The sequence below is a fragment of the Callorhinchus milii genome, unplaced genomic scaffold (assembly GCF_018977255.1).
Source record: "Callorhinchus milii isolate IMCB2004 unplaced genomic scaffold, IMCB_Cmil_1.0 Scaffold5, whole genome shotgun sequence".
NCBI lineage: Eukaryota > Metazoa > Chordata > Chondrichthyes > Chimaeriformes > Callorhinchidae > Callorhinchus > Callorhinchus milii.
The window spans coordinates 14,435,513-14,462,915 of NW_024704746.1; the positions used below are offsets into that span (position 1 = coordinate 14,435,513).

The following is a 27,403-nucleotide window of genomic DNA, read 5'->3' on the forward strand; positions in this document are numbered from 1 at the left end:
TGAAAACGTATGGTTGGAAATAACTTTGTATCAGTCTTGAAGTGCTTGTTAAGTAGTATTGATTTGCGTAGTTGAAAAAATAATCTTGGACACAAAGCAGTTCCATCTGTATGTATTATTGATTTTGTTTATTTTGCTGCAACTGTTCGATCAGCTTCCTTTATGCACTTGGAATCACTGGAGAGTTTGAATCTGGAAGGATGTGACCAAATGAGGTGAAGGGCCTTCTTAATCTAAACCTCTCTTATGATCTTGTTGGCTCTAATTCAGTTTGCTTCAACTTCTCTGCTGTTTGCAGTGCAGATAAATGAGAAATAATCCTACTCTCAGTTCAACAAGGGTTTTGTGTAGTTGGATGATAGCCACACAACAATGAATGATGTGTACAGCCAAATAAGTATACTGCCATTTGATAAGATAGCTCTGATATACTTTGTTGACTATTCAGTTTCATGTTTTGCCTCCATTCCCTTATTTGTGCCTCGTAAAATTTCAGGTTAATCTTCCAGCAATATTATTGCACAATATACAGTGAATGAAAATTTATGTGCGACTTTGCATAATTATCAGCGTATTTTGTACGATGAGTGATTGATGCAAAGCAGCGCAGTAATAGCCATGAGGCACTCAGCCAATTTGGCAAAACACAAAGAGAGGATATTGTGCAATAGAAACTGAAAGCTGTAAATTAATCATTTGAAATTATCTTCTTGTCATGTAGGTGGCATCGGGTAGCTATCAGTGTGCAGAAGAAGACTGTGACCATGATTGTGGACTGCAACAAGAAAATCTCAAAACCACTGCCAAGAAGTAACAAAGCTGTCCTTGACACAAATGGTATTGCAGTCTTTGGTACCAGGATTCTGGATGAAGAAGTATATGAGGTAAACAGTTGAAGCTACAAGAATGCTCATTTTTATTCAAGCTAGGCTTTAATAATTCAGCGCTTTGCATTTGCAGGTTTGTTTCGAGGATGTCTTTTTAGATGGGGCATAGGGGTAGAGTGGAGACGGAAATGTTTATCCTTATTAAGATTTGTGTAATGGAAAAAACCTTTGTTACACTGACATAAAGGGCTACTTCTCTCTTACACCTCCATGTTCACTACCCCACCTTTTATTTTTGTGATAACACTGGATTTCATTAAAAAAATGCAATATTTTCTCTTAAACAGTATATTTTAAAGTACCCTTAACCCAAAAGTCTCTCTTAATAATTTTATTTTCTAACAGTTCCAAATTTAGCAAAATAAATAAATTATGAGATTCAAATTTGACAGTTAACAGCAAAATAAACCAGGTGAAATCAGCCATTTTCCATTATCCATAGTTGCCTCTGGTGCACAGTATCTATTATTGTTCTTTGATGTGGTTGAAGGAATGTAAGATAACTAGAGCAGTATGTTAGCTCTTCCCTTGAGGTTAGAATTTACTGGAACCCCAATTATTAGTCAACGTAAAACACTACAAAACAATTATCAGTATACATTGATTGCCTGGGCATCTGTATATGATAAAATAATGATTTGTTCAAAAAATATCAAACGGAACTTTAAAATGTGACTAAAAGGTCGACTTCATTCTGAAATTTTACACACCTTAAAAATATAATTACACAGCCTGAACTTTGTTAGCTGTGAAGTTTTTAGATTTATTTGGTGTCCATACAGGAAGTAAAAAGGATTTGCATTAACAAATATATCTGTGTGTGTGTATGCCACTCATCTTAGAAAAATATTGCATGCAATTACAAGAGATTAGTTTTCAAGAAAATAATTGGAATATGAGAACTCAAGCTTATGTCTTAATTTTAAAAAAATGCAACTATTCAGTTCAAAAGACTTTCAGAGGACTTATTGGGCTGGCTTTAAGAGCTAATAAACATACAGTCTGTGCAGTACTTGTACACAGAGAGGTGTAAACTTTTGAAATCCAGCACCAAGTGTTGTTTTCAGAATGTGAAATTGCTTTTTATAGTATTGAATCCACACGATTTACTGTAGCTTGTCATAGATTTGACACCGAATGGATGAGACGAAGACATTTAAATAATACTGGACATGTACAATGAGCCAAAATATTTTCAGTGAATGAAAAGTCCCCTTAATGTTACAACAGGTGAATTCTGATCTTGGGATGAGAATTTTCATAATCCAAGAGGGTGGAGTCCTGTAGCTTAGTGGTTGAAGCACTCGCCTCACAAGCGAGAGGACCTGTGTTTGATTCCTGGGCTGGGTGAAACGTTGGGCAAGTTTCCTTACTCCACATGTCTCTGTTTACCTTGCAGTAAGTAGGAATCCAGTTGTTCATTGATTGGGGGTAATAATCCTTTATATAAAAAAAAATTCGTTCACTCGATAGATGACTGTTTGTGGGACACTATTTGCAATTGGCCGCTGCGTTTTGCCAACAAATTATGCACTCAATTCATTCTACAGTGTGTTCTGTGAAGCGCTTTGAGACGACTCGAAGAAGTGATGAGGATTATTTTTAATGTAGCAATTGCTAAGATTTAAATATTCAATCCTCATCAAAGACAACAAAGTTCCAGAGCTAGAAATCAGACGAGTAACTGTGAGTGTACAGATTAGCAAGAACACTGCATGCGGAATTCCAGATAGGATGTAATTTTTTTAATATGTAAAAAAATTTGATTGGTTGTGTAGTTGATTTATACAATTGTTGGCGTTTTTGATTGCATACTAAGAAAATGTAATGGTCGCTTTTTTGGGCTGTGTGTCAAATGATTCTCCTGGTGGTGTAATTGGCTGTTTGGATCCCAATCGGGCACATCCCCTTATACTTCCTGGTATTACCTGATACAAATTAATTGTATTGCAAATATAGGTCTTGAATAAAATGCATTCTGTCTGAAATTCAAATAAGTTAGTTGTTTTGAAGTTCCATCAAAGTCTGGAAATGAAAAATCATCAAACCTTCTTAGCACATGTGATAGAAGTGTTTCACTTGGGTTTTTATAGTCTTTCTCATCTTTAAATCGAGTGTGATCTACGCATGTTTACGAGGTCAATTACATCAAATAACCAGACATATTTTCCATCCATTTCTAATGTTCTCACCCTTCTGTTGTTAAGTGCTGTTCATTAATGCTGTGTTTATACTGTACTTCTTGGCAAGTCTGATTTATGCTTCTCACTCCACTCTCTGGCAAATTGGAGCTGTTAAAATTAGCAGACCCAATTTCAGAATTTTCTTCACGCACAGCATAGCATGTGAGCAGGACACTGAAGTTGCGCGTTTTTAAAAATGGTTCATTTACAAATCCTGGTTCATCGGACCACCTGAGAACATTCAAAGGACAAAACCACAGATGGCCAAGTGTAATTCATGCTTCGATTCACTGTGTAACTTGCAGGAGATCATCTGTCATTTATCTTGTCTGGATGGCAGCTAATCACTATCAAAATCCAGTGGTTCATCATCAAATGTACAGTGTAAATGAGATCTTCACCAGAGGACACAGTTCAACTTTATAAGTGAACTTCATATTGTGTTGCCATTCAAAATACTGAATTTTAGGTGAGCTCAGGCACATTGGTTTCATTTCTACTCGTTCCAGGTTCTGCTCATTACTGTCACTTATACAGAATTCCTGCTGGGTTTTAATGTGTAATTGTACACATGACACTGTTAAGTGTTTCTGAAGTATCTTGTATACATTAGAATATTCATAAGGAATTATGGAATTATCTAACGGAATCAAATGGAATCTGTCAAGTTGTGACTTTGTGCTTGTGAGATGACTTGGAAGTCACAGAATTCATGTCAAACTTGTATGGAATGCAAGCGAGAACTGCTGTACATAGCACTTACATACTAATTGGTTTGTTGCTGAAATTTGTCAAAATGATGTTCCATTCACTACAGAAGAAGGAATAATGTGCATCCAGGTTTGAAGCACTTTTTTTTTAGTCTTTGAAGAGATGGAGATCAAAGTGGGTTTCAACCATCAGCTTGCTTCAGGGTATGTGTGTGTGTCTGAAATGTTGGTAAGATGTTGAAATTGAAAAGGACAAGAGGAAGATTAAAGAATTATGATGCTGCTATTTCAAAGACCTATTTGGAGGAAAAAAGGTAGAAATCAATTTTAGTTAGTGCTGGAGAACTTAAAAGGATATAATCCCATGTCGATGCCAATCTTTGGCTTTATTCCATATGAGGGGTAGACAAACTAAGGGTATTGGTAACAGGAATAATAAACAGAGACTTCCCAGATGTGCATTGCATTACCCTGCAGGAACTCTACTCTGATGTGCTGCAGAAAGAGATCGCACTGGGGGAAAATTAACACTGCTCAATGTGACCACATCTGGCTCCTGACGAGTGTTTTCATTTGCGATTAGAGTGTGCAGCAGATATTTCCAATTCCTGTTAGAATATCACATTTTAAACCCCACTGTACCTGATCATGGCCACATGGTCCATCTTTATCATCAAAATAAGATGACCCAATTGATTGTTTACACATTACTTCCATCAAGTTTAGAGTTCGAGCACATCAAACAACTATCAACAAATGGTTTACAAAGTAAAAATACCTGATAGCACCATAACTAACAAAACATCTTAAATATGTCTGGCAGAATATCACAACTGCATTGGACATTTGATATATGATAGGAAACTTTAATGATCTTGGCAGCAGTCTGGTTTTATTTAACTATCACAGCTAGAATGCAGACGTAGGCAGATAAAACCGACTTCTGGTACCCATTTACATTGTTCCCCAACACATGGGAATTTTACATTTGCTTTATGTATACATTTTATATATCTTTTGTTTTTGATTTGCTGGAGCTTAGTACCTGTATATCAAAGCCTTTTTATTGGTTGTCATATTATTCTCCATTTCAGCTCCTGTTATCCTCTGAAAAGTACTCCACATTTCCAGACACCTGTATGTTTTTTCAATTATGTGTTCTGTTAGACTGGTTGGAACACTTTATTAGTCCCTGCAGAATGGTTGCACGCCAGCTCTACCACAAAGGGGGATGTTTAATGTTCAGTAGTCTGAAAACAAACCCCACAGACTACAGGAAATATTAAATGCAAGCACTTTACTTGAGACCTGGCAATGCTAACATTTTATATTTTGTACATCAAGAGTGGAATTTGATAGCCTAGTCTAGAGAATATCCTTTTCTGGCACTCAACTGCACAAGGAAATGTGTGGAAATATTTACCCATGACAGCATCTCCAGATCTCTCATTTAAATGCAGATGCGAGCAGATACTTGCCAATCAACACCACAAAGGTCATGTGCACTTGGCTGACCCTCCTGCATGATTTGGCGACTGATCAATGGATTAGCACTAATCCAGCAGCTTTGTGGCTGCAGATCCAAAATGACCTGGTGAATTAAGGTGGATGATGCAGTTTAGTGAAGCTGTTAATGATAAAGAACCATGAGGCATTACCACCAAAGTTAGTGAAAATGGTCTGGTTTTATGCATAGATAATTCTGCTCAAAAATATTACACACAGCAAAGGCTACTTACCTCCAAGTTGCTTAACCAGGAACTGTTTTTGTTCTCCATACCTTTCATCAATTCATGAGCACTCACTGGTAACTAGTAGTTTGTACCTTTTGCCCTGGACAAAGTATGAACAGTTATCAATTCTTGAATGTCAAAAGTAGAAAAAAAATCGAGTTTGCTGTTAATAGTATGCCATCTTCCATTAAGCCCTGCCCAAACTGTCTGTCACAAGCTTGTTTGTAAAGTAATCTTGACACGTTATCCTAACACGTTATCATATAAATGCATGTTATGGTTGTCATTATCACATTTATTAATTGCAGGGGAAAATATGACCCATTGAGCCTAAAATGCACTATTCATAAATAGCAAATTTGGAAGTCTGTGCGATGACTATGTCCTGCTCGGCAACAGGAGGCTGTTTCAGCCACAGTCAGGAAGTTAAACCGTGATCTGTGTCTGAGCGGAGTCCCAGACAGAGACATTTGCTAATTACTAATCTTTTATTGTGAATCGCACTTGGTGGGCATGCTGCAATCCATGGTGTCCAATCAATTTCACGCTGCTGTAAGAACAAGTCAATCTACTGCAAATTCTTGTTGTTCATTTTTTAAAAATTTACTAACATTTCCAAAACCTGCTGAGAAGTGTGCTGTGAAACAATTATTTGTGTTTGGATACAGGAGGGTTTAAGAGAGTGGTGATGCATTAAGCTTTAAATCTGGTGTATCAAGCCTTTCATTCTTATGAATGGTGCTCTAACATCAACATTAATGAATTAGTTTCCTTTGAGACGGCTTGTATTTTGGATTTATATCCACTCTGAAGCAATCTGAATGTGCCAGAATTGCTCTGTGACCTTCAATGACTATTAATCTGAGAAGCCCATTTCACTAGGTTGTGTTTTTAATCTTGAGCCTCATCGCTGAAAGAAAGAGATTCCCCTCACATTGAAAAGGTTGATACATTTTGGTTTATGCTAGTGCAAAACTAAGTACTGTGTGCAGGTGAATGGACATTAATTAGTCAAAGGTAAAAAAATGAAACCCTGAAGCTTATCAGGATGAATAAAACAAGAATGCTGTTGACTTTTAAGAAAATATATATTCATTGTTTCAAGCATTTACCAATCGAGAGTTGGAATCTTGGTTAAAATCCCTTACTGTTCAGTAAAATGATAACAGTAGCCTTATTGTCTATAGCAAGTGAATATCTAAGGGGGGAATTTTCTTTTGTTTTTGAATGCAACAATATATTTTCTTATTTCCCAAAAGTTCTCACTCCTATCCTGATTGAGTGAGAAACAAAATAAGTGAGTGTTCAGAAGTAGAACGTTCCCTCTAGGTTAAAGATGTAAAGCTCTATTGGAATTTATGGTGTGTAGATGTGAAATGATGCTAGTGATACAGCTTTCAGCATATCCAAAAGGAGGCTTGTGAGTAATAGTGTAAGTAACCCACACTGTCATCTGGTAAAATTGCCTGTAAAGTGCCCAATACCAAAAACATAACCAGGACAATTCTGCAGTATTTGCCTAGCACAATATTTCAGTGCCCTGCACACATTTGATTAATTAAATATCTAAAGGCTTCTGATTTCCACCCCTCTCAAAGTATTCCGGTCTCTATTCATTTTTGCCACAATATGTTTAGTTGAATTGAGAAAACCAAGCCATATCAAAGTTAAGTTGTGAAAAATCTGTGTTTGTTTTACTCATTGTTTGAAGGTGGGCCTCATAGTTCTAAGGAAGGATGATGAAAACCTGCTACAGTTTCAGTGGAAAACCTGGACTATGCATCACATCAGATTGTTAGTTATTCAGTCAAACACAATAATAAAAAAACAAATCAAAGACTTGCTGGGTGTCTCTTGCAGTTATAGTGGCAATAGATTCATGGAGCCAGAGGACTCTCAACCAAGGGCATATTCTATTTCATGAGACAAACATTTCTACCGTTGAAATGATGACTGTGATATTTTACATAGATTATTTAAATCAGATCTTGACAATTAATGCCTACTTTTCTCTTAAGATAAGAGTACAGATGAAACACACTCTCGCACACCAATGTATTCTACATATTCAGTTTGCAGAATTGGTGTATTGTCTGAAGGCTACGGATTGTCTGTTTAGATTTTGCAGCCTGAATAATGTTTGTAAAATAGTACAATACAATTTTTTGCTAAGGCCAAAATGATACAGACCTCTACTATAACAGACATCTAGTATAAGCTGAGAGCACAGTTTGTACACAAAATTGAGTGAGTTATGTGTTAAATGTGCTACTTCATTGTCACTTGACAATAATTTATTCAATTTAGAAGTGCACATTTCCTTATTCCAATTAACGGTCTGTTATTTGCTCAGAGATTGACCTAGTTGATTGCACCATAGCAATTTGCTTCACAAAATAGCTGCAACCCAATACAATGAAATTTTTAAGTTTAAAATTGACTCTTGAGTCAATCTACACCATCTGCCTGATCTCATTAATAGTTTCGAAAAGTCTCTGCTCAGAATTCACCAGCTGCTGATCAGTTCTCAGTTCAGCACAGCAATACTTGCCAATGGTCGAAAATGTCAATAGTCTGACATCTGGCATTAGCTTTCTATTTGGTCCAGATGAATAGAAATATCACAGACCCATGGAAAGTATGTATTCTACGGCAGTCTGCAGAATGCTCAGTTTCTCCCGGTAGACTATTTATACAAGTTACAAGTCAGATTTCCTCCCTTAGACACTGCAGGATGTAGCATGCTGAGATGTAATGTTTGATTGCACATCAATGTAAAATATTGGGAGGGTGGGAGAGAAGGAGGGAGGATTAATGAGACTCATGAGACCCAACCCCATTTGAAGTAACAGTTAGAATGAATGGATGCCTGGTAGACGATCTGTGCCCATAGCCGCTCCTCCCAAGCATCTTCAGAAATACAATCAGACACTGATGAGGAAAGAGGCTAAGGAAACCTTCAGATTCCTCAGCCATTTTTTGTTGCCTGTGTGGCTCAGATGAAGCATTGCAGAAAACTTTCAACAACAACAACTTGCATTTATGTAGTGCCCTTCAAGCAGGGTAGGCTTCCTCAGCACATAGGCAGAACAATAATTGCATACTGCCTTTGTCACGGTGTGGTTGTGAAAGGGTTTTCAGATGGCAATGGATCAGACAAAGATATGAATGCATTGGAGCATGGCGAGACTGGAGAGTAATCTGCGAGGAAGGATTTCAATCCATGAGAGATTTCCTAGAAGATTCATTAACTAATGTTTGCCATAAAGGGCATTGCATTTATATTAGCTATTGAGCTAATATTTTTTCATCCTTATGACAGTATATTTGCGTGACATATGATATGTTTCCTTCAATATTAGTCAAGTGAAATATTGATATAATTTTGATTTATGCATCATAACGCAGTGTAATTTTTATTTGTATAAGGTGTGAATCTCTTCCATCCTCAATTAATGTGTCTTGGGCTTCTTTGTGGTTGTATGTTGCTGGCTCTACCTCATACTCTCCTAGTTGTTTAGGTGAATCGCTTCTGCACTTGTTAAAGGCAAATGTCTGCTGCTCCACAGTGTCAATGCCATCTATTCTATTGCTACAGTACTCTCCAGACATGCCTAGTTCCTGTGGCTTGCCCTGAGTGCCAGAGTCTGGAGGTACTGTGGATTCCTGTAGCTTAGTGGTCAGAACCTGCCTCCCAAGCGAGAGGACCTGAGTTTGATCCTGGCAAGTTTTCTTACTCCACACACGCTCCTCTGTTTACCTAGCAGGACGTAGAAACCCGGTTGTTAGTCAATTGGCAGATCGGTTTTGTGGGAGGGTAATAATCCCTTCAAAAAAAAAATAATAATAATTTGGTCACTCAATCCATGACTGTTTGTGGGACACTGCTGTGCGCAAGTGGCTGCTGCGTTTCACCCACAAAATGTACAGTCAATTCACTTTACAGTATAGTCTGAAGTACTTTGAGACATCTCAAAGATGTGATAAGGCACTGTATCAAATGCAAGGATTATTTTTATTATTTATTATTATTATTGAGTGCTATGGTGATGGTATGATTGGTAAGTGCACCAGGGGTGCGGCACAGCAGTTTGGATGCTTTACGGATGCTTTACTCAAATGGAGAGAAAAAAAAACATAAAATGGGTATTGTAGGTGAGGATCCTCATCCTCACCTACAAGGCCATTCACGGCCTTGCTCCCTCCTACCTCTCCGACCTACTATCCCCCTACCTACCTGCCCGTACCCTCCATTCCTCTGGCTCCGGTCTGCTCCACATCCCCCGCCCCAACCGCCCTACCATCGGTGGCCGGGCCTTCAGCCCCTAGGCTCTGGAACTGTGTCCCCCAGTGCCTTCACCTTGCCTCCTCCCTTTCCTCCTTCAAGGCCGGTCTCAAGATATTTCTCTTTGACTGTGCCTTCAGCTCCCCTCTCGACTCTCTACCCCCTCCTCGCTCCCTCCCCTCACCCTGACCATTTCCCCCCTGCTCGGGTCCTGACCCAACTGTACAGCACCTTGGGACGTCCTCCCGAAGTGAAAGGCGCTCTATAAATGGAATCTTGTTTGTTGTATGTCTGCTCAGCATTTCTGAAATTGTTCCTGTAATCCAGCGGATGGACTATGTGCAGTTAAATGCCATGAAGATGGCTCAATTCTGGACATCACATTTACAAAACGCAAAATACTGCAGATGCTGGAAATCAGAAAGGAAAGTGGACCCGAAATGTTGACTCACTTTCCTTTCTCCATAGATGCTGCCTCACCTGCTGAGTGTTCCCAATGACTTCTCCTTTTGTTTACATTCACACTTCTCATCACATTTACATTGCTCAATAACATTTCTGCTAAATATTGTATGAGTATAGTACGATGTAAACTTCTTTCAAACTTTTCAATATTTTAATTGTTTTTGCAAGAAAATAATTGCACTATGAAGTCAGTTATTTTAGAAGTGGTGACTTCTCTGCTTCTTCCCTTCTTCCTCCTTCGCCCCCCACCCATACATAACACATTATGCCAGAAGTTTCTAAATAATCAAACTGTACTAGGAGTCCACTATCTATGTGAAAAATTCATACTTTATCCACATTAGTATTTCTGCTGAAAGCACTGTCTTCATTTAACAGCAGTAATTAAATGCTGCCTTACCTTGGCACTGCACTTCATTAAGCCATAAGCAGCAATTAGCCAAGCTAGGGCTCTTCAGTTTTGGGAGTAGATAACTCAGACAGGACCTTCTAGAGGTGTATTCAAATTTGAACTGGGACTGAAAAAGTCAATGTAGAACAATACTTTAAGATGTACATATAGAGGCCATATGTTTAGAATTGCTGGGGGAATTTCAAGACGGATGCCAGGAAGTTTGATTTACCTAGAGTCGTAATTAATGATGGGAACAGGTTGCCAGAAAAGCTGTTTGAGTCCAGAACACTGGATAGAAGATGGTAGGGAAGGTATACTGAAGGGATCAGATAGGCCAAAGGGCTTTCTTCATCCAAACTAACCAAATGATTAAAAAAAATTCTGTTAATTTTATTTTGATTTACTTTTCTTTATGTAAAAAGTCTTTCCTCAAGAATGCATTCCATTTGCCCATTTTTAAATCCAAACTTTTCACTCTTGATTGACTTCTTAGAATGACTTTGCTAAGTATCTAATACAGTAGATTTTCTGTGTGATATTTGCAGCTTCTCAACATAGCACTTATTTAAGTAGGAGATTAATGTTCTGTGTGTTTGACCTTTGTAAATGCTAATCTACAGCTAGGATCCCTCCATAATGATTAAAATCTATGGAGTCAAACTGCTGTAGTGTAACAGATAGAAATTGTCCTATTGTAGCAACATGAACTTTGCTGAACAAAGCAGATTTTGTACTACAGACTGCAGTTTATCATGCTGCAGTGTTTCAGCTGTCAAATGGTTGCAGAATTGTGGAACATCTGTGACATGCTTTAAAAGCATTGCAATTCACTTGTACGTTGTATACGTGTGGGTGAGGGGGGAAATTAATTAAGTTTGATTCTTTAGCTAATTGATAAATCATTGAGCTGCTCAAATTATATCTACTATAATAGAAAATGAATGTAAAACTATATTTGAAGCTGAATAATTATCAAACCAATTGGTTAAAAGTGGTCCTGTTTTTAGTTCAATTCTCCCAGACAGTGATCTTGCCGGTTTTAGCCTTTGGCTGTGGTTGACATCAGGCACCGCGGCATTTTTGCGAAAGGCTTTATTCTGTAGAAAAAGACAACTAGTTCATGATATTCCGTATTAAATTAGTTGGTGGCAAAAAAGCCCTAGTGTAAATTGTCTCTGAAATATCCTTTGAACACTAAGACATTTTTTATTCTAGCCCTGTAACTTTAACCTTGCAGCATAAAAGAAACCACTAGATGCTGTAATGAGAACACTGTTGGAAGGATGAGATCAAATGATCTGAAGGACCTTCTTCATCTCAGCCTTCTTATGATCTTGTGAAAAAGCAGCTGCCAGCAATTTTAATCTACAAGAAAGGTGAAAGGTTCTGCAAAGAGTCAGTGGTGATGCAGGAAGAGATGAAAATAAAAGTCCAAAAATAACTCATGGCTTTGTTGTTTTGCAAGTAATATGGATAGTCCTGCTAGATCCTTGCAAACCATTTTCGACTGTAATGCTGAAAGTATATTACATTTAATTTGGGGAATAAATTTGCAATTTTACTCCAAGGCATTTTTGAGGGCTGAAAAGCTTTCTCATTGCCAGCATTTCAAAGCATTTCCAGCATTATTTAGGCTTAATTATATGTGATTAAGTGTCGTTGTTGTTGATTTAATATGTCTGGCACACAAGTGCGCAATGTACATTTATGGGAGGCATTGGTATGGAGTTGTCACACATGGGCCAGTATATATGTCCCAAACCTCTGTGTCCTGCAGGTGCCTTTAAGAGCCCATTGAAACAAAGGCAAATGGACCAATTTGACTTATTCCTCATGTACAAACTTCTCAGAACAGTTGCCAAAGTGAGGGTTAAGCTGCTCCATAAAGGAAAGCCAGGCTTAGGACAAAGAGACACTTTATTTCTTCTACGTCATACTTTCATGCTGGTAACGCTGTAAGACTTGCATGAAAACTGAGAGGGGAAATAGATTGGGAATTTGAATGAATGGACTTTCTTCACTATCTGAAAAATTGTGATGTCTTGTTTGAAATATGTTAAGACTTTGCTGGTCCAACAAACCAGCCTCACCCTGACTTCCTTCTCTGTGTGAACAATGGCAGCATTTAAAAGAGGTTGGCTGAATGGACAATGCATAGGGAGAAATCTGAAATACCGGGAAGGAGAAATCTTAGTATTCCTGAAACAGCTCAATCTTTTGACTCACTAGCCTACCCCTTGCATGGATGCTATGGCTAAGTAACTTGTTGGTCTGCCTAATTACTGCTGTGTGGTTCTGGCATCGCATGCAAAACAAGTGCTATAACCACTAGGCTACAGGACTGTACGTTAATAAAAAGAAAGGACCAGGGATCATAAACTCGATTCTCTGACGTGCTAAGAGTCAATGGAGCTTGACGAGTAAGGGCTGTAAAGAGCTTCTTTGTGTAAGGGAGAACTAACTCAGTCTGCAGATTGCTGGATCAGTTGAGGTCTCTGAAGAGTGAAGTAAGCATCAGAAACCCTTCAGCAGTTGCAGACTTCACTGCAGAACTGTCCCAGATTAGTTCATTATAGGCTTTGTAGATTTATTTAGGCAACGAAACATTCAAGCGAAGCTTTTCACTCTTTGTCACAGTTTGGTAAAGAGTTTAGGTGTAACATCTAATATATTGTACACTTATAATGGGAATTACATATGTCATAAAAGTTTCTACACTTAGTGCCGAGAGAAATATTTTGCTAGTTAAGTCTCTTCATATACTATATTGTGAGGAGAATTAATCATTGTTGTTCCAGGGTTCTTTTCTTTGAAACCAAAAAATAATATTTCTTTCACAGGACTAATTCTAATCATATCTACCCTCATATGAGTTCCGTAAAAGAAACAGTTCAAAATATTTGTCTAAATTAAATGCTTTTCCTTAGCTACCTATACTGTGAAGGATCTTTGCTGGATGCAATTGCTAGCTCAATGAATGAATATAAAATATTGTAAGATATTTGCAGCTTCAGCATTCATGTGGTGTTTAGTCCACATGTGGAGTCCTGTATCTCAGTGGTTAGAGCACTCGCTTTGTAAGTGAGAGACCCGAATTCAATTCCAGGCAGAGGGCGAAACCTTGGGCAAGTTTCCTTACTCCACACGACTAATAATAATCCCTCCAAAACCAAAAACAATAATAAATTGGTCATTTTCAATCTACGACTGTTTGTGGGACATTGCTGTGCGCAATTGGTTGCCGCGTTCGCCCACAAATATGCAGTCAATTCACTTTACTTTATATTCTGTGAAGCGCTTTGGGACATCTAGAAGATGTGAAAACGCTATATCAAATGCAAGTATTATTATTTAGTTAATGCAATTGTATAAAATCATATCTAATCTGCATTTCCTTCCCTATCTTGTTTTCTTTATTCTAGCAATAGTTTATTGATTTTGGTGTCAACCAGCTCAGTTGCCAGGCTGAGACAGAAGGTTATGTGTTCAAGCCCCACTTCGGGACTTGGAGCTCATAGTCTAGGCTGGCACTCCTGTACATTGCTGGGTGTGCACTACATTGTTGGACGTGCAGTCTTCTGTGTTAAAGTGTTAAACTGATGTTTGGTTTGCTGTTCAACTGGACATTAAAGATCACATGGCAATTGAAAAGAGAAGGGAGTTTCTCAAGTTACCCTGGTCAACAATCCTCCATGTAAAATTAATCATTCACTTTGTGGGTGTTTGTGGGACATTGCTATTTGTGCAAATTGACTGCCATTTGGGCTATAAAATACAATCGCTGCACTTTAAACTAAACCATGTGAAGTGGTTGAGACATTTCAATGATGTGATAAGGTGCTATATCACAAGCAAAGATTATTATTATTTAATACCATTATAGTTGTACTTATTTAAGTTTCTGAAAACAATCTTAAATCTATAAAGAATATAAATGCATCTTGAATGTAAAGATTCTTAGTACAAAGTACAGGGGGTCTTCAATTTCTTTTCTTTGGCTCTATTTAAAACAAAGTTGCCAAATTTCCTTAATGATGAGGGCAATAGTAAATCTTACTGCCTAATGTTATGATTATGTTAATGTCAACAATACTGGCATGTAGCAGTTCCTTGTGCAAATCTATCATTCAGCATGACTCATCCTCAATTACCGTATATTGAAATAAATAGTGCATGAAACAGTTTGGCTATGAGTACTGCCAATCATTCATGATTTTAGAGTCTTAAGTACTGTTATTATACCTAGCTTACCAAGATTGGGTGGGGAGTAAGTGGGATCTCCTTAGAGCTGAACTGGTTCCAAGGTGACATGTCTCCAGTGGAATGTGGCAGTCTTGGTAGTTCAGTTCCTGACCCAGACAGGTCCGCAGGATTCTAGGGCCCTGTTGATGACAGGACAGCCTAGATCATAGGCAGGACCTGGAAGGGCAGATCAGTCACTGAGGGTACGGAGTCATCACACTCAGCTCCTGTTAACCCTACAAGCCAAAGCCTATAAATATAATTTTTTTTGTTGTTAGCAGGTAGGGTGGTCCTAGCTGGACAAGCAGTGGGAAAGCTTGCTGTACAGCAATATCAATGGCAAGCTATGCGGTGTTAGCTGGTTAGACTCCAGCAGTACCCCAACGCACACTCTGGGGTCCCCAAGCCTTAAATCTTGCAAACCTGCACCTAATACTTTACAGAATTAGGTAAGCAGGATACGTCCCCCCAGGAGACAGTGCACATTCTATTCCAACAATCTATCTCTGGGATTTCCATGTATAGGTGGGATGCATGGAAATTTCAGCTTGGTTTGGATACATGGTGATGAGTTTCTGCATCTATCAGACACCCGTGCGACCAAAAAAAGAAGAAAGGCTTTGATCCTAGTGATAGTGAAGCATTTTAAAGCCAACAAGTAATTTAACCATAAGCAGTCAAACATCTGACCATTCCACCAGTACAGAATTTACACGCAAGAGAGAGATGTAATGAATTAACTTCATTGAGAAGCTGATTAGTTGCCTTCGGTCACCCTCCTCCCCCCCCCCCCCCCCGCTCTCTACCCTCCCCAATCCTGACCCCCAGCTCGGGTTCAAAACACTGGTTGTCCAGCACCTTGGGACGTCCTCCTGACGTGATAGGCACTATACAAATGTAATTTTGTTGTTGTAGTTTATGAACTGTGATGATTAATGTTGAACCAGAAAACAGCATGGTTCAACTTCTAACACTGCAGTGATGAAACTGCCAGTCATGATAACTTTTCTACAGAGAGACCGGTATTATTGTTATTAACAGTTTTAGTGTCTAAGTATAATATTGATTCTGAAAGCAACTCAATACCTGAGCAAACTGTTTGCCACTATTAAGAATTAAAACATCAAATCAGAATCAAATCATGGATGTGAACTGTTAAACAATGATGATCTTGATCTGTATCAACGTAGAGTTGGTTGGAATATAAATCACTTTGGCATATTTTAATATGCACATTTTGCTCTCTCTTTTCTGTTTCCAGGGTGATATCCAGCAGCTGTTGATTGTATCTGACCCCAGGGCAGCCTATGACTACTGTGAACACTACAGTCCAGACTGTGACGTTCCCCTCCCCAATGTTCCACAGGCTCAGGACCCTCAAGTTGATAAGGTCAGTACTAATTCAAATGCAAAGAAATTCTTAACACCTTGGAATCTAGGTGTGCAATATGTTACACAACCAAATAGGCAATAGGAAATACAATATTATTTGGCTTTAAATATATACTTTAGTATAAAAACTATATTAAAACAAATTGCTAAAACAACTCACAATATCTCTAGCGAGCAACGAATGTGTTTGCTTCAAACGTTCAGTAACAAAAACTATATCATGACTGTCAACCAAGGAAAAAGGTGTTGCGCATGTGGAAATGCTCAACCTGATCACTTTTCATGATGTATTTTAAGAAAAGATTTTCAGGGCGAATTGTCTGAGAATGTAGAGGTATATTTCAAATTGGTATGATAGAAGCAGCTATAATTTCCCCCTCCCTGCATCTTAGAATATTAAGAATCAACTGAAATTTAATCTTGAAAAGGTAGATGCAAATGTCAAGAAAACATTTCTTCTTTTACCTGGTGTCCGTAGACTGTTCCAAACTACTCATTGCCTATTCATTTATAAAACAGATTGTGTACCATTGAATTATATACAGTTATAACTGATTATGACTTTAAGGTATGGTTCTTCTCTCTTTTGTTTCTCATGCATATTTCATGGATGAAGCTTTTCAACAGCACTGTTTCTGCATGGTGAGCTTTATGTACAGACATTAACACTCGGTTGCATTGTGTTACCAGCTGCAATAGTTTGAGAGAGTATGGGAATGTACATTGACCAACCATCTTGCTCTCTATGTGGTTATTGTTTTACCTGCTTTGTGTTTTGATTCTGTTTCATGTGCCAGTCTCAGCATTGCTGTGACACTTGTGTCTTCACTGAGGATTTTGCACAGCAGTTGAGAGCAAACATGATTTTCTAAACTCAAAGGTTGCCTAGTCCAATATCCAACTGATACAATTTTTTAAATTATAATTTCAGTTAAAGGCAAAATGCAGATCAAAGGTGAATGGCAGTTTCTCTTGGAGTTGTCCAGTGATGAGCATTTGAAGATATTTACGTTTTGAAATTGCAAGGCTAAATATTTTTAAGGAATAAATCTATCTTAAATTTAGGGAGATCAGTGCACGAAATCTACAAGGTTAACAGCAGCACAAGCACAAGCTTGCTACCAGTGATCAAAATCTATTGGGTGCTCCAGAGGTGCACAGCTCTATTTTGTAAAGCTGATAAAATACGTACCGTATATTTGAATTATACAAACTGGGCTAATATATGTGACATCACTGTAAATAGGCTAGAGTTTATTTATTATGTTTTCATCACAAGCATTCAGATCCATAATGAATGTTTTTAGAAACCATCTTTCAAGAATATAAGGCTGGAATTTTACACAGCAAATAGCAGCAAGGAATAGTTGAAATGGAGAAAAACCCTTCTGTTTAGTTCACTCGCAAATGGGAGTCACATCTCATGAAGCTACCTCATGTCCAGTACTCTCTTCTGCTGTGCAAAATTTATAGGCTGCAATAATCATTTTGTTTGGTACTCTTGTGATGATCAGTTTCTGGAGTTTCTGGCACAGCCTCCTTTCCGCAGCAGTTGTTCTGCATGCCGTCAAATAAATCGCACTCATGCATGATAGTTGTTTGCACCTCTGTTTGTTTCTCTTCACTTGCCAGGAGTAGCAACAGTATTTCATTCACAATTTATTTATCCTCTAGAGTTTTACAGGCATGTGTTTGGCTTCATTTAACCCCAGCATACATTTGCTTCTGGGCTGCTTTTTTTCTTTCAAACAGCTTATGGAAACCAGCCAGCCAGCTTATCAGCTTCAGGGCCTTATTAGCCAAGCAGCTGTGATGGAGCTGACACTTAACAACTTTGATGAGCACTGTAATAGCGAGATCAGTCAGTTAACTGCATTAAATGAGCTTAATTAGATTTCAGTACCACTGTAAGGAATTTTTGTTCTTATGCAATTCGTCAAATAAATGCATGATCTAAAGAATCAATGATCTTACTAATACTGCAGAGATTTTTTTTCTTATTTAAGTTTCTCTATTCAACCCAGAACTTAATAAGATCACAGTTCAACCGTTTTTATATGAAGGTTACAAAGGTCACCAATGTTTAACTTTCTCACTTTTTGCAGGCAAAGAGAAATGCCTGCAATTCTACAGAATGTTCACTTTGTCACCACATAGGGCATAGGTTAAAATAGAGTGTTCCTCCATTTTGCTACAGTGAGTTATCACAGTAGCAGCAGTTTTGGAGTTGGCTTGTGGTGAAACCATAATTGGGGCTCGTTCTTTAGTCAGTTAAATTAAATTGCAAGAAATACATAATGAGATTGGATATGATGGATCCTTTTTGTTCCTTTTCAATCACGCGTGTTATACTATGAATCGTACATGTTGGGAGACCAGGGATTTTCGCTGGTCGTGAATCATTAGGCACAAAGCAATAAAGTTGGCTTAAGAGAGCCAGTAAGTGAAGCTATGGAGCTTTGTAACAAAAAGGTTTCCTGCTCTGAGCCTATCAGTGGCTCAAATGGAGGTTGTAAAAGCTCTGGCAGGTGAACTGTCCAACTTTCTGTCCTGCTTCTGTGCTACAATATTTATTGTCATTCGATGACTGTAAAGTTTCAAAAGATTTATTACATAATTATATTTTTGAAATACTTAAGAGTATGAACACATAGTTTGAGTCATGGTAACTGGGCAGAAAGCCTCCGATTTAGATATTGGTGGTAGGGGAGCTGCACTTGACCGTAAAGGCTTCTCGTTTGGGAGCTACTGGAATGAGCTTTGGAGCAGGGGTGACACTAGAGATTTTTCCAGGAAATAAACAGATGCTTCAGTGTTGTTGAAGCCTGAGTTGAGCAAGTGTTTCATATGGGTGTTTGCAAAAACAACTGAGAATTAATTGTCACTTACAGAATCTCTAAATAAGAACATAAACAGCCTGGACAGTGGAAAAAGGTCACCTAGCTCATTAAATCCACTGCTTCCACAGACACTGATGTTTATCATGAACATTTCAATCGCTGTACGTCTCAGTGTAAAGTTATGTTTAAATACTTTCTTATGAAAGTTAGACCCTTATGACTTGATTTTATTTGCATTTTTTATTGCATTATTTTGATTCCGAAATCCAGTAATTGGGAATTTAGCATACATTGGTGAACTAGACGAACACTTCAAAATCAGTATGCATTCTTACACCTCCATTATCGAACCCTTGCCTGTTTATGGCTCCAGTATATAATATCTTCTCATAACGTGCACTAAAATCCCCATTTTTTAAATGTTCAGATCTTCTTAAATGTTTTTTATATTAGTTGTACTATTTATCTCCCCTTCACGGTTTTGAATCAGCAGTAAATGTTTAAACATCACAAGAAGAACTCTGCAACTAGTGAATAGAGTACAAAGCAATGAATCAGAACAGACCTGTTCAGAACTCTGCAGTAATTGTTTCCATGTGGAGCTTTTTTCATTCATCATCATTTATTGTTTAGCCTATTTTCATTCCAACCAGCAATGTATGAACCTTTTCCTGGAAAAATGTCAGGTTATCAGGACAAAGCCCACATTCCCTCCACTTTATTTCACTTGTTTATTTTATTGCATTATTTCAATCTCGAAATAAGGAAATTGGGAATTTAGCATACATTGGTGACCTGATGAAAACATGCTCTATTTGTATTGTCTGGACATATTTTCATTGCCTTCAAGTCTGTGAAAAGGTTGAGACTGTTCAGCCAAAGCCGTCAATTGTTTTGTGCTGCAACTAACATAACTGTGGTTGAATTTTCCTTCGCAATTTAGTTCTACTCTACAGAAGAAATACTGGACTATGACTATAATTATAGTGACGGAGACCTTGTAGAGTATGACTATAGCCCAACAGAGGAAAGCACAACCATCGAAGAGGCAGGAATCCAAACAGAGGTAAAACAAAATCCAAAAACTCCAAGATGGTCTTTGTCCCTTTGTCAGTGTGGTCTTGAGCTATGTCATCCTGTCTGTCAATCGTTTGCCATCTCATCACATTTACCATTCTCTGTTTCTCAAATGCATTGCTCTGCAAAGCTTCCATTTTCTTGTTTTAGCCTGGAAGATCTGAAGACTTTGGGATGCAGCTTATACTCTTTCTACCTCCCCTCCCCTCTTCACCTCCCCTCCCTTCTTTTACCCTCCTCCCATCCCTTTGTTCGAGCTTCTACCATTTTCCTTTCATTTTATTCATGTTTTCCATTCCATCTTTCACCACATTTTTCAGAAAAAGAAACCCATTTCACTCATCAAAAAGAAGAAGAATGCGTTGCCCACTAAAACTAAGAACAAACCGATAAAGGTCACTTTCAAAAAATCAGAAAAAAATAAACCGAAGAAGAAGAAGGTGTCTGGGTACCAAGAGGCTTCAAAAGACAAGCTAGGGGCAAAGGTAGCAAAAGTGATCAAGATCTTCCCTAGACCAAGACAGGAAGATCTCTGATGATAGACATGAATGACCCCTAACCCTATCACTTCTAATCATCTGTGTCTATGTGTGCTGACTAACAATGATTCATCTCCTGCAGAATATTCACTTAACTAAATGATTTTTTAAAAATTATTATTCCAAATTGAATTTAGGCAGTAAATAACGTCCTACCCGAAGTGACTACAGAAGATTATGTTCCGGGTGAAAACTATTATGAAATCATTGAGGAAACACCAAGACCCTCAGTCTCAGCAGGAGTTAATGAGGTAATAAGATTGCACTAACAAGACTTAGTAAATGTTTGTTCTATAACACTCTGATAGTCTGACCCCACTCCAGTGGGGTAATGTTTCAGATCAGTCTTGTGTTAATAGTCACATACCTTAACTGTTTTTGACTGCCTCTAAGATTCACCATTTACCAGGGTAAGAATTCTGAATTTTATTATCAATACGTGAACATTTTGGTGAACCTTTTGTCCTTTTAGAGCTGAGATCTCAATACATATAGTGTGTGAGCCAGCTTCATCCGACGGCTTGCCTTTGACGACTGCCTGAGCTGGGAATTTACTGTAGACGTCAGCGGTAAACAAAAATGCTTTGAAGCTATTAAATCACCTAAATATCTAGTTTGAAAAATCAATCATGCATTATTTTTTCCATGGCTTAATTATGCTTTTGAGTTTAAACTGCAGATAGCTGATGTAACCAAGCCATTATCTTTTGTGCAAGTGCACATTTAATTTTTAAAGCTTTTTTTTCACAAACTGCATTCATCATATTGGATTTTGTGAGCAACAAATTTGTTAATTTGTTTTATGAAAATCCATTTATTGTGCATTCATTTTACTGTTTTGCTTATTTAATTTAACATAATGATGTACTTAAGTTGTATTATTGCAAAAGGCAATGTCAGGTCATGATGGAATTTCTGAACTTTATTTGACTTTATTTGATTTAGTACTACAATGATTTGGGTACGGCTTAGTGGTACATTAGACCACTAAGCCATACCAACCAATAAGTTGCAGGATTGATGCCTGATCTGGACCAAGTTAGTTAGCAGGGAACAGAGATTGGGATAGGGACAGTATTTAGGACACTACAATTGCCGTTAGATTAAGCAAGAAGAAAAAGTCAGTCAGGATTTGCACTGTCCAGCGACCAGTGTGAATGTGAAATTTAAGTGAGAACAGAATTGATGTCAGCATTGATTTCACGCATTGGTGAACAAGCTTATTGATACTCACTAGATTTGGGAGGACGTCCCAAAGCGCTGAACAGTTAAGTGTTGGGGCCTGAGCATGGGGGAGGGGGGGTTGTGTAGGGGTGAGGGAAGGCAGAGAGGTGGGAGGGAAACCAAAGGCACGGTCGAAGAGAAAGGTCTTGAGACCGACCTTGAAGGAGGCAGCCCTTCAGAATAGAGCTGACAAGGGAAAAAAATTCTAAATTTTTTTAATGTATTTATGAATCTGAAAAATTGAGGATAATTTTTGTGAGCTGTTTTTCTTCAAAAGGCAACTTAAATCAAATAACACACATGAAAATTAGGAATTCCAAGTCAGACATTGCCTCCATGCTGAGAAATGCTTGCAAAGGTTGACCAGAGGGTACATTTATATTGGGGAAAGATGGTCTTGGTACTACATTAATAACACATTCTGCAGCAATCAACCATTGCTCCCATTTATTCCTTTTATTTTTGGATCAGTTGGATATTTGCATTTAAGCTGCACAACAATTTTCAAAACAAAAATATCCAACTTGATGATTCATGTAACTGGTGTAACAATAAATATTGTGAGTGATTGGGATCTGATTTCATTCATATGGATGAAACAGAACCAATTAGATCAAATCTGAAAATGAGACATGGTGGCATTTTCAGTCTCTCTGGCTTTTTTTTGCAAAGCAAGCATATTGTAGCCATGAGCCAAAGCTTCACTAACACAATCCTCATATCCTTCCTGTTTTCTCAATGCTCTGCTCTTCACATCGCTAATGTAAGAATGTTGAAGAAGAATATAAAGAAGAATCCCTGACTGGAGAGGATTATGATATTGACAAAAAAGAAATTGAGGAAAAGAAACAGGATGCCAAAGAATATGGTGTCGATGAATATGAATTCAAAGAATATGATGTCAGCGAACATGACCTCAGAGAATATGATCCAAATGAATATAACGTGAATTATGGAGATGAATATTATTATGAAATTAAAGAATATGAGGATAGTGAATCGACAAGCAATTCTACTGCTCGGGAGTTTGGCCCTGGGGTACCTGCAGAGACTGAGTTTGGTTCCACAGCAGTAAGTCATGTTTTGGAGGGTTTGTACCAATGGGTCCTTTAAATGTTTGCAACACATGTGGTAATGAGTTTTTTTCTGCATCTTGTGCAACTTCTTGTAGCCATCATTTGATGCCTGAGAAGCATGTAGTTCCAGAAGGTAGTACTGCATTCCATTGAGAGCAACTTTTGAAACCGAGAATGTTTTGAAAATGTGCAGTCGAATTTCAGTATAACATCTCCAAGTATTCTGTTTGAGATTCAGACATTAAACTGTCATAACTTTTGAGTGACTATCCCAAAACCGTAACCAAAACAAGGTTAGTGAATAACAGTGGTGGTGTCTAGTGATTAACATCAGTGATTTTGAATCACTATTAGTTTTGATTACGATCTCCTCAGAGAGAAGGCATTCCTGTTCCCAAGTATCATTCTCGGAGAATATTTGTCTCCTTGTCATCACAATTGAAGTTGAATTTATTTCATTTTCAATCAAGAGATTGGTGGGATTGGCTGTTTCTGTACCAAATCACTCTTAAGATGTAAAATTGTGTATTTCAGTTCTGAGGCCAGATTAAAGGAAGTTGGATTTATTTTTACTTAGAACACAAGAGACTTGTGAGGTGACCCATTTCAAATGTTGATTTGAAATATCCAGGTTAATTGCTGAATATAGTGCAGGATACCAGGGCCACACAAAACTCCCAAGTGTTTTTTAAAAAATATGAATTTATAAGCTTTTTCCACCCCAGAAAAGGGTAATAGACTCCCGTGGAATAAGTTACTAGGGAAAAAACACAATCCAACAAAGAGAATGAATGTTTTTACAAGGCATGGTTAGTGAGAGAAATTGAGAAAGACGGTGAGAGCAGAAAGGTGAGGTTGAGATCTATTAAAAAGAGATGGACTCATTCCAGCTAATTCTGACTTTAAAATCATATGTATATATTCTGTGAGATAGAATGGATAAATGTGAGCAAAAGAGTGATGAGCGTGTTATAACCAGCTAACAAGTGAAAATAATAAATGCATTTGACAGGGGAACATTAAGAGTTGTGTTTCTCATACTCAGTGACATTTCAGAAGGCTTTTGTTTTCTTTCTGAAGCCAGAAAGGCCGTTGCAAGTTATCCGATGGGGTCAATAAGTCATTATGACTTAGCAGCTATGGAAACGCAAGCAATAATTCCAGAGCTGTCAGGACACTCTTGTGGGTGATGCTTTCCAGTAAATTCTACCTTTCCAGTAGCACAACACTTCTAATCCATGGGATCTACTTGTTTAGTTGGGGGTTTAATCTTAATTCCACTCAGGACATTAAAATGTCACACTTCACCCAAGGATGAAATCAAATAGTCTCTAATCACATTGAATACAACAATAGCATTTTAAGTTGAGTTCCCCTTGTTTTACTTGAGCAAATCTTTCAAGCGATTCAGAGTCACTTGATCATACATATCATTCAACCATAAGATCCCTATCATTGGCCACAATTTCAAATTCAGAATAACATTTAAAATAATAAATATAATAATCCTTGCATTTGAACCAGATGTGATTGAGACATCTTGAAGCATTTCACAGAATTTTACTGTGAAGTGTAGTGACCTCTCAAAGCCAGTCAGGAACCTCAGCGTTCTGTTCGACCCTGAGCTGTCCTTTCTCCCTCATATCCGCGCCACAACTGACACCGCCTTCCATCACCTCCGTAATGTCGCCAGACTACGGCACTACCTCACCCCTCACGCTGCTGAAACTCTGGTCCATGCCTTTATCACCTCAAGGCTGGACTATGGGAACTCTCTCCTCGTCGGCCTTCCCGGCACCTCCCTCCACAAGCTGCAGGTCATTCAGAACTCTGCAGCTCGTGTATTGTCCCGCACTAGGCTTCGGGACCACATCACTCCCACCCTCGCTCGCCTCCACTGGCTCCCCATCCTCCACAGGATCGATTTCAAGATCCTCATCCTCACCTACAAGGCCATTCACGACCTTGCTCCCTCCTACCTCTCCGATCTACTATCCCCCTATCTACCTGCCCGTACCCTCCGTTCCTCTGGCTCCGGTCTGCTCCACATCCCCCGCCCCAACCGCCCTACCATCGGTGGCCGGGCCTTCAGCCTCACAGCCCCGAGGCTCTGGAACTCTATCCCCCAGTGCCTTCGCCTTGCCTCCTCCCTTTCCTCCTTCAAGGCCGGTCTCAAGACCTTTCTCTTTGACTGTGCCTTCAGCTCCCCTCTCGACTCTCTACTCCCTCCTCACTCCCTCCCCTCACCCTGACCATTTCCCCCCTGCTCGGGTCCTGACCCAACTGTACAGCGCCTTGGGACGTCCTCCCGACGTGAAAGGCGCCCTATAAATGGAATCTTGTTGTTGTTGCATCTGTAGGCAAAAGTGCCAAGCAATTTGCGCACAGCAACTTCCCGCCAACAACCAATATTTAAAATTGAATTACTGTGCAACTCTGAAACCTAACAGTTTGCACAAGAAATAGATCAGAGTCCAGAGGAAAAAAAAGTTGGAGGAAAAAATACCAAAAGTAATATTATAATATATAGTATAAATAATTGAGTAATATCCTCTGCAATTTGTGTTTTTCAAGTGAAATATTTTAATAGACTGGGCAAAGGTGTACTGTGTGCCAGTACATTAATGTTCTAAGTTTTCATAGATAATGGTATGCACTGATAACCTCTTGTGTAGTATAATGTTTGGCTATTTTTGGTTGCAGATACAGTATATTGCTGCACTACAAAAAATGTTTTACCCCTTCTGTTTTTCCATCAATTAAGTATTTCCTGTTTCATTTTTTTAATGTCGTATTCTGCAATTCTGTATAGGGTAGAATGGTTATTGAAACCAAAGAAAGTTTACAGCATAGAAGGAGGCCACTTGTCCCATCGTGATGTTCTGATGCTGGCTCCCCCACTGGAGCTAACCACCGTAATCACATTACTCTGCTCTTTATTCACACTCTTATTATTATTATTACTTATTAGTTATTTTTCTTCAAGTACAGTATTTATTTCCCCTTTTGACAATTTTTGGCTTTAATAGCCATTTGTGCAGAAAAAATTTACATTCAAACATTCCTCAGTGTAAAAAAGCTCCCTTTTTGCTTCTGATAATAATCCTTAATTTATATTCACGATTTAGAAAATTATTATATTTCCCCTTTCTTTTGTTCCATTTAAAAATATTTTTTTAGATGTAGCATTGTGAAATTATAAAATAATTTAAATTAACATGAAAGACTGCTATATTAAATGGAAGTATTATTTACTTAGAAGTGGTTGGTTCAATAGAGCTGGTGTAATTTCAAGTTGTGTGTGTAGACGTACGGGGGACCTTGAGAAAAGCTTCTTTGTACAGATTTGCGTATATAGTGTTAAAACAGCCAAATGTTTACAAAAATCTCTGAAGTTGATATAAATAGCTGAGAAGTTCTGGAACTGGGTGCGGACAGGGTGTAGTGGTTAATTTTGTAAGTAGTGATCATCTGCCACTAAATATACCAATTTGTTCAAACTTATCAATTCACTACACAAGAGTAAAATAGTAGCTTACTTTCACACTTGAATCACACAGTGATTAAATTGGTTAAAACCATATAATCCCTGCACAATTGTAGGTTTTGCTAGTCATTCACCCTCTTTGGTTAAACTTTTTTCTTGCACAAATTAAACACTAGGAATAGAAAGGATTCAACTGGAAACAAAAACAACTCCACGCGCTTACAGTTTAAAGAAGAAGATCTTAAAACCTTCTAACCACTTCAGAATTCTCTCAAAAAAATTACTCTGACCTGTGAAAATAATATATCTTGTAAATTTAGCTGTGTTACGCAACTGGAGCATGTGATAGAGAGGAATATGTGACCTGTCAAAATGTGCTTTTGTTCACTAATTTAAAACAAAGTTATTTCATTTTTGAAACCCTAGGTACATGGGAGTAGATACAGCGGTGAGAAAGGACAGAAGGGCGAGCCTGCTGTTGTTGAACCTGTGAGTATAAAGTGTCATTAAGCTCTGTTAGTACCTGGCATGTGCTAGAAATTCTGCTTGTGTAAGAGACGATTTGAAGGTGGACTTAGATCTGCTCTTGTGTGGGGGAAGTCCGGGTTCTGTGCACTTCTATATGACAAATCTCTTGATATAGGGTAAGCTTTACTCTGCTTGGTCGGGTAAGAGCCATGAATTTGTCTTAATTGGTAACTGAACTGGGGAAACCAGGCTTGGCTTCATTCTTGAAAACAGCAAGGGTTCAATTAGAAGCAGTTCACAAACCATGGCACACAAGCATGTAAATAGTTGCATCCTTTGCAGATTTGAAATCCCATTCCCTTTGATCTCACTAATCATGTTCAATCAGTTCTCTTGCCAAC

General features: G+C 38.2%; 1 protein-coding gene across 2 annotated transcripts in view; it reads left to right on the forward strand.

Moving 5' to 3' along the window:
• The window catches only part of col11a1a (collagen, type XI, alpha 1a), a 144,430-nt gene that overhangs the window by 21,149 nt on the left and 95,878 nt on the right, over positions 1-27,403 (forward strand). Inside the window, exons 4-9 of one of the 2 annotated variants that reach the window (XM_007887285.2) lie at positions 722-884; positions 16,161-16,289; positions 20,075-20,197; positions 20,885-20,998; positions 22,740-23,042; positions 26,961-27,023. In XM_007887285.2, coding sequence (XP_007885476.2) covers positions 722-884; positions 16,161-16,289; positions 20,075-20,197; positions 20,885-20,998; positions 22,740-23,042; positions 26,961-27,023 — 895 coding nt within the window. The remainder of the gene's footprint in view (positions 1-721; positions 885-16,160; positions 16,290-20,074; positions 20,198-20,884; positions 20,999-22,739; positions 23,043-26,960; positions 27,024-27,403) is intronic. The other variant, XM_007887286.2, reaches the window with a different exon arrangement.